The sequence below is a fragment of the Sorex fumeus genome, unplaced genomic scaffold, assembly GCF_029834395.1.
Source record: "Sorex fumeus unplaced genomic scaffold, SorFum_2.1 ptg000037l, whole genome shotgun sequence".
NCBI classification, from domain to species: Eukaryota; Metazoa; Chordata; class Mammalia; order Eulipotyphla; family Soricidae; genus Sorex; species Sorex fumeus.
The window spans coordinates 47,304,769-47,320,574 of NW_026606094.1; the positions used below are offsets into that span (position 1 = coordinate 47,304,769).

Genomic DNA, 15,806 nt, shown 5'->3' on the forward strand with positions numbered 1-15,806 from the left:
TATGATGATGTTATCAATCTTTTAAGTTGATATACATTTATTGACACTTGATATAGATTGACTTGATATAGATTGACAGTTGATATACATTTATTGACACTCACCCATGTACTGAATCCTTCGGAAATATGCCCTTTTAATCACTGCTTTTCTACTCTATGAATATACTGCATTTATTTAACCAGTTGATGAACACTAGTGCTGTTTTATTAGGGCTTTTTGTATAATTTTGCTATGCTTATTCTTGTATGTTTGTTTCTGTAGCCATATGTTTTCTTAGGTAAATGCTAATTGAAATTTCTGAGTCACATGAGTTTGTGTTTATCTTTTAAGGAAGGGTCAGTGAAGTGGTTACTCCATTTTGCATTCCCACCAACAAAGCAGTCTAGTTGCTCCACAGTATTACAATATCTGGTATCATTGCTCTTTTCATCTTAGCCATTTCATGAAAATGAAACAGTATCTAAATGCAATTTCAGTTTGCATAAATTTAATGACCAATGATTTGAGCTCCTTTTCGTATAATAATTAGCCTATTTATAGGTATTATTATATCCTCTGTAAAATGATGCTCAAATGTTTTGGTCATGTAAAAAATGGATTGCTTGCTATATATTAATTTAAAGAAGTTTTAAATTTATACTAGACATATAACTCTTTGATCAGCTGTGTTAATAAATACTTTCCCCAGTATATGACTTGTAACTTCATTTCCTATGGTATTTTGATATGCAGAAATATAAAACTTGTTGAAGTCTAATTACCCACTTGTAGCTTTGTTGTTGTTATTGTTTTGAGGCCACAGTTGGCTGTGCTCAGGCATTACCTCTGGTTATGCTCTAAGGGATAACTCCTAGTGGTGTTGGGGAACCATACATGGTGACAAGTTTAAAACCAGGGTCAGCAGCATCCAAAAGTCTTACCTGCTGTACTACCTCCTCAGCCCTCAATTGTGTCCTCTATGGTTTTTGTATAAAATATGTATAGTCTTGGGGCCAGGGAGATAGTACAGAAGGTAGGGCACTTGCCCTGAACACAGCCAGCCTGGGTTCGATTCCAAGCATTCCTTTAGGACTCCAAGCACCACCAGGATTAATTTCTGAATACAGAACTAGGAGTAACCCCTGAGCATTTCTGGGTGTGTCTCCAAAACAAAGTAAATAAAAATAAAATATCTAGTGTTAGCTCTAGATTTTTATGTATAATTCATTCTGAGATAGTATTGTACAGGGGATGTGTGGTAAGTTGTTTCTTCATCTTTTTTTCCCCCCAGTGCTGGGGATCAAACTCCAACACTGAAATATAAGGCATGTGCTTTATGCTTGACTACTGAGCCATATCCTTGGTTTCTAAGGTTAAATTTCATGTTCATATAATTTTCAGAAAGACTGTTGCATTTCTTTTGAAATACAATGTCCAATTTAAAATCAACGAGCTACAACAGATACATGAGTCTGTTAATGGACTCAAGTTCTATTATCTAAATAGACATTATTTTTTTATTTTTAGTAAAATATTTTAAAAGTTTTTTTCAGATATAATTATCTGCCTATTAAAATATAGTATATTTGGGGGTTGGAGGGATAGTATAGTGGATAGGGCATTTGCCTTGCATGCAGCCAACCCAGGCATCGCAGCCTTCCATTTGGACCCTGAGAATCTCCAGTAGTAATTTCTGAGTGTAGAGCCAGGAGAAACTCCTGAGCATTGTCATGAGAATGTAAATTCCTTAAAAAATTAAAATATAAATTCCATTTGATCTATTCTGTGAAATGCAAAAACAATAATCTGAGGAGATACACTTACTCTTAGGTTTATTGAGCATTATTTACAGTACTTAAGAACTGGAAATAACCTAAAGTCCTATCAAATGATGAACAGATAAGGAGATACACTATGTTATAGCCATTAACAGAACACTATTTTTTAAAAGATAAAATTATTCAACTTATAGATCTAAAGGGTAGTAAGCCTATAAAATAATCAGAAAGAGAAAGGCCAGTGTTTCATGATTTCAATACTATGTAGTATGTACATAAAAGTAACAAAATAAACAAAAATGAACTTTTAGACTATAAGACAGACTAATTAATGGTTACCAGAAGGGAATGGGAAAAGTTTTTAATAGTGAACTTAATGTGGTATACACAAATTTTGATTTTTAATGATATACATCAGAAACTTACATAATACCATAATGTAATGCTATTTAAATTTAAAAAATTTTTTTGAGAGATTGTTTTATTGGCCATGTTATTGGTTCTATAATTTATCATGTGTGGGTCTTTTCTACTGATCTTTTACCTTTTTTGTTTATTTTAGAGACACACTCAGTAGTGCAGAGGGCTTATCTCTGGCTCTGCACTCCTGGGGACCATATTGGGTGCTACGGATTGAATTTGAATAAACCACATGCAAGACAAGTGCCTTACCCACTGTACTGTATCTCCAGCTAAAGATCTTTTACTTTTTTAGGCTTATTTTTATGACTGTTTTAGTAGATATTTTGTTACTTTAATTCTGTCAGTGTGGAATTTTTTACATTGTTTTAAACATTACTGCCCTGTGTTTTAAAAAGGCAGTTTAGTTACTTGGAACCAGTAACAACCTTAGGTATGATTTTAAGATTTTAAAGACAGAAATCCATTATTGTAAGTCTAATTATTACTAATTATTGTGGGTCTGATTATTGTAGGCTTAATTAGCCATAAAACAAAGTACTTTGAGTTTTCTCCCCAATGTTTTCTGCACAACAGAGAACTTTCCACTCAGCTGATGAAAACTCAACCCTGAACTATAGAATTTTTCTGCTTCCTCATTTTAGTGACCCTCCCAAATCCAGATTAGTTTCTTCCCATGATTGCATACACAGATAGTACATAGCTAAGGGCCAGGGAATTCCACAAAACCAGGGAGACACCACTTGAGAAGTTCTCTCTCATTTAATTTAGTTCATTGTCTGACAACTTAAATATCTAGGATTACTGATTTTTGACATCAGGACTTCAGTTTGGGAAATTGCTTGTCCCTGTACACTGACTGGAAGCTGACTTCAGGCACTGAGATGACAGAATGGAAGGTATTTGTCTCATTTCTTTCATACTTCACAATTTTATTTTGTCTTATGATAAATTTTTTCTCATGATGTACATGATTGAGCACAGAGCACATGCCTCACCTGTGTGAAGTCCTGGGTTTGATCCCTGGCACTGTATAAGAAATGCCTTAAAATTATCTCAGAAATGGGGTACCAGAACGAAAGTAGAGAGGATAGGGTGATTGCCTTGCACATCGCTGACCTGAATTCAATCCCTGGCATACCATATCATCCATGAGTCCTCCAGAAGGGACCCCTGAGCTCAGAGCCAGGAGTAATCCTTGAGAACCTCTGGGTATGAAACTATGCCCCCCAAAAGAAAAAAAATCTCAAAATAAATCATACATAAAATTCTAGAGCTAAGAATATAAATTTATTATAATAAATATTTCTGGTTCTCCCTACTATTCCATTGTAGCCAAAGGTAGAATCTCATAAAGATATAATCAGGAAAAAAATGTAAATGGAAGTTCATCTCCATGGTTACAAAGATTTTATTTTCTCTTCCCTTCCCTTGCTGCTGTTGGTGCACTGATGGGGATCACAATGCTCGCTGGCAGGGTTTCTCCTCCTGGAGGATCTAGCTGCGGTGGTTGCACATATGACCCAATACTCCCTGGGAAGCTGTTCACTTTAGTTGTGGTACTCACATTCCAGATGTAGTACTTGCTGGGGGGTTGAGGTGGTGCTCAGGCTCAGAGTTTGCCTTATGTTATACTTTTTTAGTTGCTCGTTGCAACACTCTCTGGGGGTTGCATGCTGTTAGGCTGTGGTACTCACACACACACTTGGCTGAGGTGCTTTAGAGACCACCCACTCTACTGTGACAGCGGAGACGCAGGCACTGCACTGAGTGAGTGCTCAGGAGCAGCACAGGGGATCGAATCTCAGCCTCACTTTTTTTTTTTAATTTTATTGAATCACCGTGAGATAGTTACAAGCTTTCATGTTTGTGTTACAATCACACAGTGATCAAACACCCATCCCTCCACCAGTGCACATTCCCCATCACCAATATCACTCGTATACACCCCCCTTTCCCACCCTCCCCCTGCCTCCATGGAAGACAATATTCCCCATATTCTCTCTCAACTCTTGGGCATTATGGTTTCCAATACAGACCCTGAGAGGTTATCATGTTTGGTTCTTTATCTACTTTCAGCACACATCTCCCATCCTGACCGGTTCCTCAAGCCATCATTTTCTTAGTGATCCCTTCTCTATTCCAGCTGCTTTCTCCCCTTTGCTCATGAGGCAGGCTTCCAGCTATGGAGCAATCTACCTGTCCCGTGTATCTACTATCCTTAGGTGTCAGCCTCATGTTATGTTGTTTTATACTCCACAAATGAGTGCAGTCCTTCTATGTCTGTCCCTCTCTTTCTGACTCATTTCACTTAACATGATACTTTCCATGTCTATCCATTCATAAGCAAAGTTCATGACTTCATCTCTCCTGACAGCTGCACAGTGTTCCATCATATAGATGTACCAAAGTTTCTTTAACCAGTCATCTGTTTTAGGGCACTAGGGTTGTTTCCATATTTTGGCTATTGTGAACAGTTCAGCCTCACCATTGCAAGCAATAGTTGGCTCCTGTGTTTACCCACAGTTGATTTTGTTAGCTTTGGTTTTGTTTAGGGGCCACGCCGGGCTATGCTCAGGTCTTTCTCCTGGCTCTGTACTCAGGGATCACTGCTGGTGGGCTTGGGGGGCTTTATGGGGGACTGGGGACTGGGGCTCAAATCCCTGTTTCACCATGTTCAAGGCAAAGACCTTGCCCATTTTACTATCTCTCTAGCCATTTTTTTGTGTGTGTTTTTTATAGTCCAGGACTTTTATGACACATTATTATAGGTATTTCTGATTTTTTTAAATTTCAGTTTTATTCAAATTTTAATGATTTACTATTGGGTCACAATAACTTAGAATTCAAGAGTCATACCTCTATGTGGAGAGTTGTAGCCTGAACACATTTATGACCAAAGTTCCAGAATCATCCTACAATCAAATGACACCACATAATGACTATACATGCTTTCCAATCCCCATCCATTTTCCCTGTAGAAACCACCAGTTTTCAGTGAGTTTCAGGGTTAGATTTGTTGTGTAGCCAGTTTATTTCAGTTACTCATATCCTGCATGATTGAAATCATCTAATAGTTCTTCACCTCCTTGTTAATTGTATTTAATATAATTAGGGTTGGAGAAATAATATAGTAACTAAGGAGCTGGCATCACATGTATATGACCCAGAATCTATACCTGGCACTCTCTAATCCCCTAAACCTGCCAGGAGTGATTCCCAAATATAGAGGCCAGGAATAAGCCCTCAATGGCCACCCCCGAGTGTGGCCCAAATTGACCCCCCCCCAAAAATCCATAATTATCTCAAAATCTATCCATTTTGTCCCCAAAGACACACTTTTACCTTTGTTGAATAGAAGAGTAGTATTCCACTGAGTCCATATACCACCACTTCCTTATTCAGTCATCTGTTGATGGGCATTTAGATGGATTCCATGTTTTAGCTAGTATGTCTAATGCTCTTTTGAATATATGAGTGTAAACATCCTTTTGAATTAATGTTTTGATATCTTTAGGATAAATACCTAGTTATGATATTCCTAAATCATATGGAATGACATTTATTTTTAAACAGCTTTAACAAAAAAAAAACTAGTAGTTTTCTCTTTCATCTAACTTATGTCAAATGTTAATATCATAATTTGTAATAACATCTAAATGTGTACAGAGTTAGATGGATTAAATAAATCAAGACACTCTAAAACAAGTAAAAGGAAAGAGCATCATAATTTCAGATACCAAAAAAGAAACAGAATTGATAATTTCTTAAAAGTGCTCTTACAAATGTGACACCTTGTTTTGAAAAGAGACAAGTTGGGTGGGGGCGGAGGGAGAATAGAGGGACTAAGACTCATGCCTCACAAGTACCTGACTTTTCTTTGATCCCCAGCTCAACATGGTCTGTGGAACACCACAGGAGAGGCCTTGGTTGTCCTGCACTGCAGGACCCTAGCAGTAAGCCTTCCCAGTCTGAGGATACATCCCGGGCTCCTGAGCAGCACATGGCAGGCCATCCCCACCCCCAACCTCCCCAAAAAGAGAAAGAATGACCTACTTTACAAATTGTGATAACAGTGTGGAGAGACCTCTCCTTTCCACAGGAATATAACTCTGTGAACAATACAGTAATCTCACTTCCATCACAGAATAAAAAAAGGAAGATCCTCTACCTTTCTTCATTCTGAATTTTTCATTTTTTCAGTATTACTCTAATGCCATGGAGATAAACTATGTAACACTACAGCTGGGTGAAGTGTTAGTGAAGTGAAGAGGTAATTTTGAAAAAGCAACTTATCATGGAGCAGAGAGATAGTACAGTGGATAAGGTGTGTACCTTGTACTAGGCTGGCCTGCACTGCACTGTAGCACTGTCGTCCCGTTGTTCATCAGTTTGCTCGAGCAGGCACCAGTAATGTCTCCATTCGTCCCTGTCGCATGCTAGTGTAGCCCAGTGGCCTCTGCTCGCTCAGGAACACAAAGTGAGATTTGTTGTTACTGTTTTTTGGCATATCGAATACGCCACAGGTAGCTTGCCAGGCTCTGCTGGTGCGGGCGGAATACTCTCAGTAGCTTGCTGGGCTCTCCGAGAGGGACAGAGGAATCGAACCTGGGTCGGCCACGTGCAAGGCAAACGCTCTACCCGCTGTGCTATCGCTCCAGCCCACTAGGTGCAGTCAATTCCCGGCATCCCATATGGTTCCCTGAACAATACCAGGAGTTAATTCCTGCAGAGCCAGAAGTAACCCTTGAGCATTTACCAGGTGCGGCCCTAAAACAAAATCAATATATAAATTAATAAAAAGCAACCTCTTTCATGGAGCAGACAATTGTCAGGAGATACCTAATTAAGAATTCTCATTAAGAAAGCCTATCTCTATATTAAGAACTAGGTAAATTTTTCAAGAATTTCACACTTTGAAATACATAACTTTTAAAATGAGACATAATAAATAATACATGTATGTATGTAGGTGTGTAAAAATATATGTGTAGTTTGTTTTGCTTAAGAAGAACCTGTTATAAATTTGTGCTATTGATCAGTCAGTAATTCATTTTTATTTATAAAAGAATGAGGGAGCGAGTAGGAAACAAAGTGTAAGATATCCTTTAACTTTAGGGGTAGTAGGAAACTTGTTGGGACTAGAGTAGACTTTTCCACCATTAGTGGTGACAGAGATTTTATGTCCAAAAGTAATTCCAGCAAATCCCACATTCTGTAAACTTTCTCCATTCCCTCCAGACACACTTTGAGGCCAAGTACCCTTAGATATTTACTTTTAACTTGGTTTTCCATTATTTCCAACTTTTGTTGAAGAATGGCCTTTTCTAATTATAGTAGAAAATTTTAAGATGGCCCAATTCAGTTAGCATGATATTATATTACACTGTAACAGTTTGTAAATTTACCTCTGCTTTTTTCCACATTACCTTCCAATTTCAAACCCATGGGGCAAATGCTTCAAGTTTACCTTAATCCTCTCTTCACTGACTTTAATAGGTCATAAAACAGTTTAAGATGAACCTCAAAGGTTTGTCAGAATTCACCTGGTCCTCAGGCTCTAGAATTTTTTTTGAGATAGAGTACTTAACATGGCAAATGAAATCCCTCTTCACTTCTCAGTGTTTAGATTGCCATATCTGATACTGGGGGCTATAAGAAATTCTGGGGTAGTGGTGGGGTGAGGTGTGACATCATAAGAACTTTCTGCATTTTGTTTTCCTGAGAACCATTGCAGGGAAAGGGCAGGGCTTGGCTGCCATTACACTGGGACCCTAATCGCCACTTCCTCCTTTTCTAGCTGAGACATGTGAGTAAGATCCCTAATTTTGAGCCTAGCTTTTCTCATTTTTAGTCAGGAAACCAGTACACTTCACGAAGGGTTGTGGGAGGATTTAATGAGGTCATGTCTAGCATGTAATACCATCTAGTTAATGAATCCATACTGGCCAAAAGACCTCCAGGGTGAGGCAGAGGTACTTACTTGTTTCCCATTTGACAACAGTCAGACTCACAGAGCAGGAGCTGTGGGAAAGAGCAAAAGATGATGATGACATGGTGCCGGGGATAGGAGAGATCGGGGCAGGGCTTTCCTCAGTCTTTTTTCCATTAAGCAGTGGTTCCCTTTCCAACCTTATGTAAGACAGGTCATGAGGCTAGTACAAAGGCCCTCACCTTGCCTGCTTCTGAACCCCTTGGATTCTTCAGCACCACATGTGGTCTGTGAGCAGTGCTGGGTGTGTTCCCTGTCCCTTCGAAGTAAGATCAGATTGCGTTTGCCCAAGTCTGTTCCGGCAGCTTCTATTTAATTATCTGGTGGTGTGCACCAAGGCACGAGGACGGTGCCACAGTTTTCTAACTGAGCAGCCAGGTGTCTGTCCAATGGCCTCACCCGCTGCATGCCTGGGGTGCTGCAGCATGTGCAGCGAATCCAAGGAAGGAAGAGTTCGTCCACGGGCTAGTCTGCCCAGTGGTGCTGTGGCTAGAGTTTCGGAGAACTGGACGGAGCCGGAGTCCAGTCTGAGGCCGAACTAGATGAGCACAGTTGGATTAGCTCCTCCCAGGAACGTGGCTGGAAATACCCAGAAAGCTTGGTGAATTTAATTGGTCTCCTACAGGGGGATCAAAAGTCAAGTACATGCAGAGGGTTGGGGGAGGGAAAGGAGACGGTGTCCAACCACCTGTACACTGGTCACTGGACACCCATTGGCTGTTTTTTTATTTTTGCCTTTTGGGTCACACCCGGTGGCACACAGGGGTTACTCCTCGTTCATGCACTCAGAAATTACTCCTGGCGGTACTCAGGGGACCACATGGGATGCTGGGAATCGAACCTAGGTCAGCTGTGTGCAAGGCAAACGCCCAACCCACTGTGCTATTGCTCCAGCCTCCCCACTGGCTGTTTTGGACAAAAGGTGGTGGAATTGTGAGAGGATTTTCCCGAGGAATTGGAAGGGGCCGAAGAGCTATTTTCCTGATTGGCACAGTGCCACCAAAGCATCGGACAAAAAAAGGCATTGCTCTTTAAGATGATATCAAAGAGTTAAACACTTATGCTAGGATGTTTATCAGTTTGTTTTGGGACCTGAGAAACAGCTCAGGGCTTTCTATCTGCTCCGTGCTGTGGGATCAAAATGGAGTGCTGAGAAATCAAACAGTACCCTGCGAACCCTGTACGTTAAAAACCTACTACAAGGCAAGTATTTTAACCCTTTTACTATCTTTTCCTATCTCACTGGCCCCTGATTATGAGTGTTTAAATTTGATTTGCATGTGTTTACTTACATGCCAGTAACAGGCTCCAGAAAAAAGCTCTCCAATGCAGATATTCAGAATAGATAATATAGTTCATGCAGATTGTGCAAATAAACTTGAGTGGTTTTCAAAATAAAATAAAATAAAATAAAACGCTAGAACTGCTCTCCTACAAAATTAAACATCCTCCAAAAGGGCATGCAGCCTCTCTAACTGAATCAAAACAGTGGTGGGCACCAGAGCCCGGTGGCCAGACCAGTGAGCTGGGGGTGTCTGTGACCTTGAGAATCAAGGCTCAGACAGGCACAATTAGTGGGTCTTCTTAACTTTCTTTCTAAAGTTATTCGAGGGGACTGTGGTTTTGCTTAAGGCAAACCCCCCTTAAGAGTCGGGAATCTAAAAACAAACAACATTATTTTATTAGGTTACCCCAGCAGATGAAAGCATAGTGCTCCATTTGGACTCTTTTTGGAGTCAATTAATGCATTAGCTAAAAACAAACCTTCTGAAAGCTAGTTCCTGTTGTTTTCAACAGCTCTAAAAGAACGCTCAACTACTGTGCCACTCAACTGCCAGAGAGGAACAGAGAGGACTGAGTTGTAAATAATTAGAATTTATTGATAAGGAAAACTTTCAATGATATATCTCAATCCCAACATTATCTCAAAAGGCCTGGGCTTTTTTAAAAGCTTTATTATTTATTTCTAACTGTTTTATTTATTTTTGTTTAGGGGCCATATCTGGTAGTTCTCAGGATATACTCCTGATTCTGAGTTCAGGGGTACACCTGGCTGTGCTCAGGGAACCAGTGTGGTAGTGTGGATACAAGTTGGGGTTGGCGAATACAAGGCAAGCATGTTAACTTCCATCTCCTCATCCCTACAGCTTGATTTATAACAAGATGCAGGAAATTTAAATCTTTCTAAGTTATTCTAAGTTTCTGACTCAGACAAATTAGAACGGATACATTAGAACTATAGCTGCTTTAATAAAAATGAATTTCTGACTTATGAATATATGCTGTGATTGTTTTTTAACTATGGATTTAACTCAAATAGCAGAAAAAGCCTGTAAAACAGAAACTAATAAATCATTCATTGCAAAAATATATCTCAAGAATCGATCATCCAACCCTCCCTCCATCCATCCATATAACCAAGAGCCCACTAAGTTCCAGGTACATAGGACAATAATAAGAAACAGGCCCTGCCTTCTTGGCAGTCCACCCTGGACTTTCAAACTCAAGATTGATATTAATTTAAAAGATAGAGTGACATGCTTTCAGCTGTCTCAGACATTACAAAAGCAGTAAACCCCCGGTAGTCCTCATAACATGGCAGGTAGAACTTTTTTAGTGAGGGTGAGGTTTTTCCCCCCCAAAAGTAAAACAACAAAAAAGCACATCCCATTTGTGGCAGTACCATTTGTGAAAAGAACATTTCACTTCTCTTACCATGGAATGTATCTTTGTTTTGGGGCTACACCTTCCTGTGTTCAGGGCTTACTCCTGACACTCTCAGAGGATCATATAGGGTACTGGGGATTAAGCGTGGGTCAGCCACATGCAAGGCAAATGCCTTACCCATGAATTATCTTTCCATCCCATTTTTTAAAAAAATATTTGGAGGGAGATAATACAGGAGTAAGGTACTTGCCTCGCATGTGGCTGACCTGGATTTGATCCCTGTGCCACATAGAGTGTAACACCAGGCATGTTCCCTAAGTAGAGAACTAGGAGTAAGCCCTAAACAACTGGGATGGCTGCATCCCCATCCCCTCAAATTTCTTTTTCTTCTTCTTTTTTTTTTTTTGCTTTTTGGGTCACACCCAGCGATGCTCAGGGGTTACTCCTGGCTCATGCTTTCAGGAATTACTCCTGGCGGTGCTCGGGGGACCATATGGGATGCTGGGAATCGAACCCAGGTTGGCCATGTTGGCTGCGTGCAAGGCAAATGCCCTATCCACTGTACTATCGTTCCAGCCCCCTATCCCCTCAAATTTCTAGAAAAATCCACATCCTGAAAACATTTGATTACCCTCAATTTAGAATAGGATTTTGCTCAGTGGCAAGGATACAAATTCATCCCCCATAAGTAAAGCTTCTGGGCTAAAAAGCACATGGTGACTTTGAGAGAAGTTTATCAAAAAGGTGAATTTAAAGGGTCTACAGTGCAGGAATTAACAAATTCCATTGATTTCTCTCTTACCTGAAGGTGACTTGTGAACACCAGCCAGAGGTGGTTACAGTTTCAAGCACAATTTGTTCCCATTTTTTTTTATTCCCCACTCACTAAAGTTATGTGCTGCTAAACATTTCCAGAAGACTGTCAAAATGTAAGCATCCTGAGGTTTACATAGGCCACACCATTAAATAATACATAAGCACAAAATTTTAAACATTGTTTTCCAGCAATGGTAAATATTTTAGCTAAGTAAAAACTGAAGCTTGAAATGCAATAAGCATTTAAATGACTCCTTTCTGTGCCAGGACTCTTATTTTCCCCTGTGCAACCCTGGCTGCTGGGATTAAGGCGACCCCAGGGAGTTCAGCAAATGGTTGTGGGTTATGAGGTGTAGCATGAGCTTGGCGACAGCGTGCCACCCAGCCTCAAGAAACCCAGCCACGACTGGAACCCAAGAATCAGTGTGTTCACTTTGTGGTCAGGTTCACATTTTTCCCCCTCCTTGAGAAAAAAAAAAGCTGCTAAGAAAGTCAGTAGTCTCCCCTACCCCCAGGCAGCCACGAGGTAGACTAAGGGCAAAGCTGAGAGATTCTGGGGCTTGCGGAGAGGCGGAGGCCAGACCCCTTGGGTGGGCAGGCATGCCTGTGGGAGTTACACTGCTTTCAGTTCTTCAGTATCAAGGAGGGAAACAGCCTGGCTGCAGAGCGGCAGCCACAGCACTGGAGACCTATTGTGCTATCACTTCAGGAAGAAGGAAAACCCAGAACAAATTTGAGGTGGTTTTCACCACAGGGTGATTGCAGTCCTATTTAAGGATGTCACAGTCACACCACCCACTGAGCACAACTCGGATGGAAATTAGCCCTCCTTCAAAGTGTCTCAAGTCTCTGCTGTCCTCCAACAGAACCAAATTTTTTAAAGGAACACAGCCCTGCGACCCTATATATTATGACTTCCTGGTTATCTCTGGCTTTCATTTACTACAAGAGATTTGCCCTTGCTTCCGGTAAACTGAAGTAAAGCCAAGCTGCTCTCCCAGCAAATTCAAGAGTATTTAAGGGATGCAGGTAGGGCAATACAGGACTACTGAGAATAAGTCCATATTGAACATAAAAATGTGATCCTAAAAAAAAATTCAAGCAAGTGAGGAATGCAGAGATGCACAGTTTAGAAACTTTTCTTTAGTCTGGCAGTCACGCCCAAGAACTGCCTCTGGTGCCATATAAGCTCATCAATGGCCATGGTCCAGAGGCTCACAAATGAATCTCTCGGAAGAGAGCAATACTAGAGCAACATGCTGCAAAGATGCCTCCGGACCCCAAAGTCACCATCCAGTTAAAAAAAAAATTAAATCAGCCTCAGCTGTACAACTGTATTTAAAATTTTAGAATTCCTGGAGCATCTCATACACTACACCACTGATGTACACAACACATTTGATGGTGTGTAAAGTAGAAGGAAGTTAGTCTTGGGGAGAATACACACACACACACACACACACACACACACACACACACACACACACACCCGGATCAACCTTTAACAACATGTTAGTAATTTATTATATAAGGGCTTAATGGCTCCATGGTGAAATATCACAATCTTCACACACGTTCCTCTAAGGAAACTTTTTGGCATGGTTTTTAGTGTAGTTTTCATTAACAAGCAATACAGAATAAATTATTTAGGTCCTGCTTTGGGGGCAGGGTTTGGGGTTCAGGTTGGAAACATTTGAAATATGGTGGTGGGAAGGTGTAATGGTGGTGGGATTGATGTTGGAGTATTAAATGTAAACAATTATTGTGAACAACTTTATAAAAATGAAATAAAACTTTAAAAAAAGAAACTTTTCTCCACATTCAACAGACCAAAGTGTAAGTCCTTTTAATATTATTAAAATTTCTAGGACATATTTAATATTGAGAGTAAACTATAAATACAGATATCCTATTGAACAGGGCTTGGGGTGAGAGCAGTGTCTTCTCTTAGGTTTTATCAAGCCAAATCATGAGGAAGCTATGTATGCATTTGTTCTATTTCTAGTGAGAATCACAAAATTTTTGACCCACCTAAAAAAAGTAAAATCAAACTTCTGGATTTGTTTCCTCATTTGAATTCGTAACAGTAACATTAACCTTTCAACATTAATGGAATGTTAAGCTTTGGCCTATAGCGAGATAGAGATTGAAAAATGCCATCCCCGAAGGAGGGAAATTTGGGGGATTTTTCAGAAAGCTTTTCAAGAACATTATGGTAGCCTAAGCAGGTAAGTCCTCAATTCTATTCATGACTTCCTACTTATTGCAAATAATTATGATGTTGACCAAAGATGACCATGTCAGTTATGAAAATGTACATGATTTTGGTATGAGAAAGAGTCAGAGATGATTAGAAAATATAATAATTTCATACCAGTGTTCATGACCAAAACACTACTGAAAATACCGAGGATGACCAGAACAAACACCAGTTTCCTATGTCCCTTGCTTTTCCAGGATGAAATGGAGGTTCTCATACTCAGGCTGATCACTGGTGTTATCTGAAGACAAGGGTACATGTTACCTTGAAAGACCAGGATTATATGTTTATGTCAGTATGAACAAAATCCCTTTCAGTGTGAACTGTGGAGCCCAATGTCGACTGTTGTCATTTATCATATACACAAGAGGAAATGACTCAATAGCTTTAAAAATAGTTTATTTACTCTCTTCCAAACACACAGCCTTCTGACCATTATGCAAGATATCACAAATTAAATAAAAATTCAAACATTAATATTAGAGAATATTTGTCTTACATGATTCAAGATAAAGTGTAATTATAAAATAAATGAGTGCCAATTATGAGTGGGCTCAGGGAATTTGGGCGGGTAGCAGTTTTGGGGGGGATATACACTTCACTATGCACTGAACGAGGAGAATTAGCCTGTTGTACATCATGTCAGCAGTTATCCAAACTAGTTCATCCTGAAGAAGTGCAACATCTCATCACTTCTCTGTCTTTAAAATAAAATGCCAACATCACTTCCAGAAAGTACAAGGACTTCTCTCTAGTGGTTTTGATACCAGTAACAGAATGATTATTGAACATCTTCAATATGGTTTCCATTACAAAAGGAATAAAACCCTCCATGTTTCACATAAAAGTTTCATAATATGATCCAGAAACAAAAGTGCATCCTTAAAATCTGAAACCAAATTGGCTGTTTACGACAACTTATCATTTCTTTCAGTATTTTTGTTATAAATATGTACCCAGTTTCCCACTGAGTCGAACAAACATGAAACACTTTGCTGTTAACACTATGATTGCCTTTCAGTAACTTCTTCAGGACTAAAATCCTAGTCCAAGTAGAATAGCTCTAATTTCTATTCCGACAAACTCATTTCCCCAAATCATATTAGAGTCAACCAAAACCCAGCAAATATTTGGTACAAAGACCCCCCAAACAATAATTATGCAAAATTTCCAATGATCAGGTTAAAGGAACACACCAAAGATACATGATTATATTTTATAAAAAGCCCTCAATAGAATTTTAAACTAGAAATGGAAGTGAAAAGAATGAAACATCACTCCAATCCAAGATGCTAGGTTCCTTCCCACTGTAACAAGAAAGTGGCAGCAAGACCCCAGGCTCATTCCTCCGATCATCATCCGCTAGTAACTTTTGAGGTAGAAGCCGATGACTTGAATAGAGGTAAGTAAAGTCCAAATTTATTTTCAATCCCTGCAAATGTTGCGACTGCCAGTTTATAGCCCCCCACATGATCGGGATTGGGCGCAGGCAGTGTGAGCCTGGATTTGGAAGCTGACTCTGATCCCACACGTTTCCTAAAAAAAAAGATAAAATAGAATCTGAGCTTTGTATTGTTTTATTTTAATGAGGCAAAAATAACGTTTGTAACATAGCTCTTAGGAGCTCTATGTGGTACTGCGGATTTGAACGGGAAGTCAGACACATGCAAGGTAGGTATCTTACCTACTATACTATGTCACTGGCCCTGTCAAACACTATAGTAGTTTAAGGATTATTTTCAGTATGGCACACTGTACCCAGGACCAAACTCTACACCTCATGTCTACAAGGCAGGTGCTCCACTCTTAGCTATGCCTGGGTCCTTATTCCCATACTTCTTATTTCATCATAGGGACGAGACTGCCAAACCTTTCTCAATATTGCCTAACT

The 15,806-nt window shown here is 39.8% G+C and overlaps 1 protein-coding gene across 2 annotated transcripts in view; it reads right to left on the reverse strand.

Annotated features, from left to right (window-relative positions):
• Nucleotides 1-14,297: 14,297 nt before the first annotated feature.
• SLC25A13 (solute carrier family 25 member 13) overlaps nucleotides 14,298-15,806 on the reverse strand; it is a 196,309-nt gene continuing 194,800 nt past the window's right edge. For both annotated transcript variants that reach the window (XM_056118359.1, XM_056118358.1), the window contains exon 18: nucleotides 14,298-15,451. In XM_056118359.1, the coding sequence (XP_055974334.1) occupies nucleotides 15,271-15,451 (181 nt within the window). In that variant the 3' untranslated portion in view covers nucleotides 14,298-15,270. The remainder of the gene's footprint in view (nucleotides 15,452-15,806) is intronic.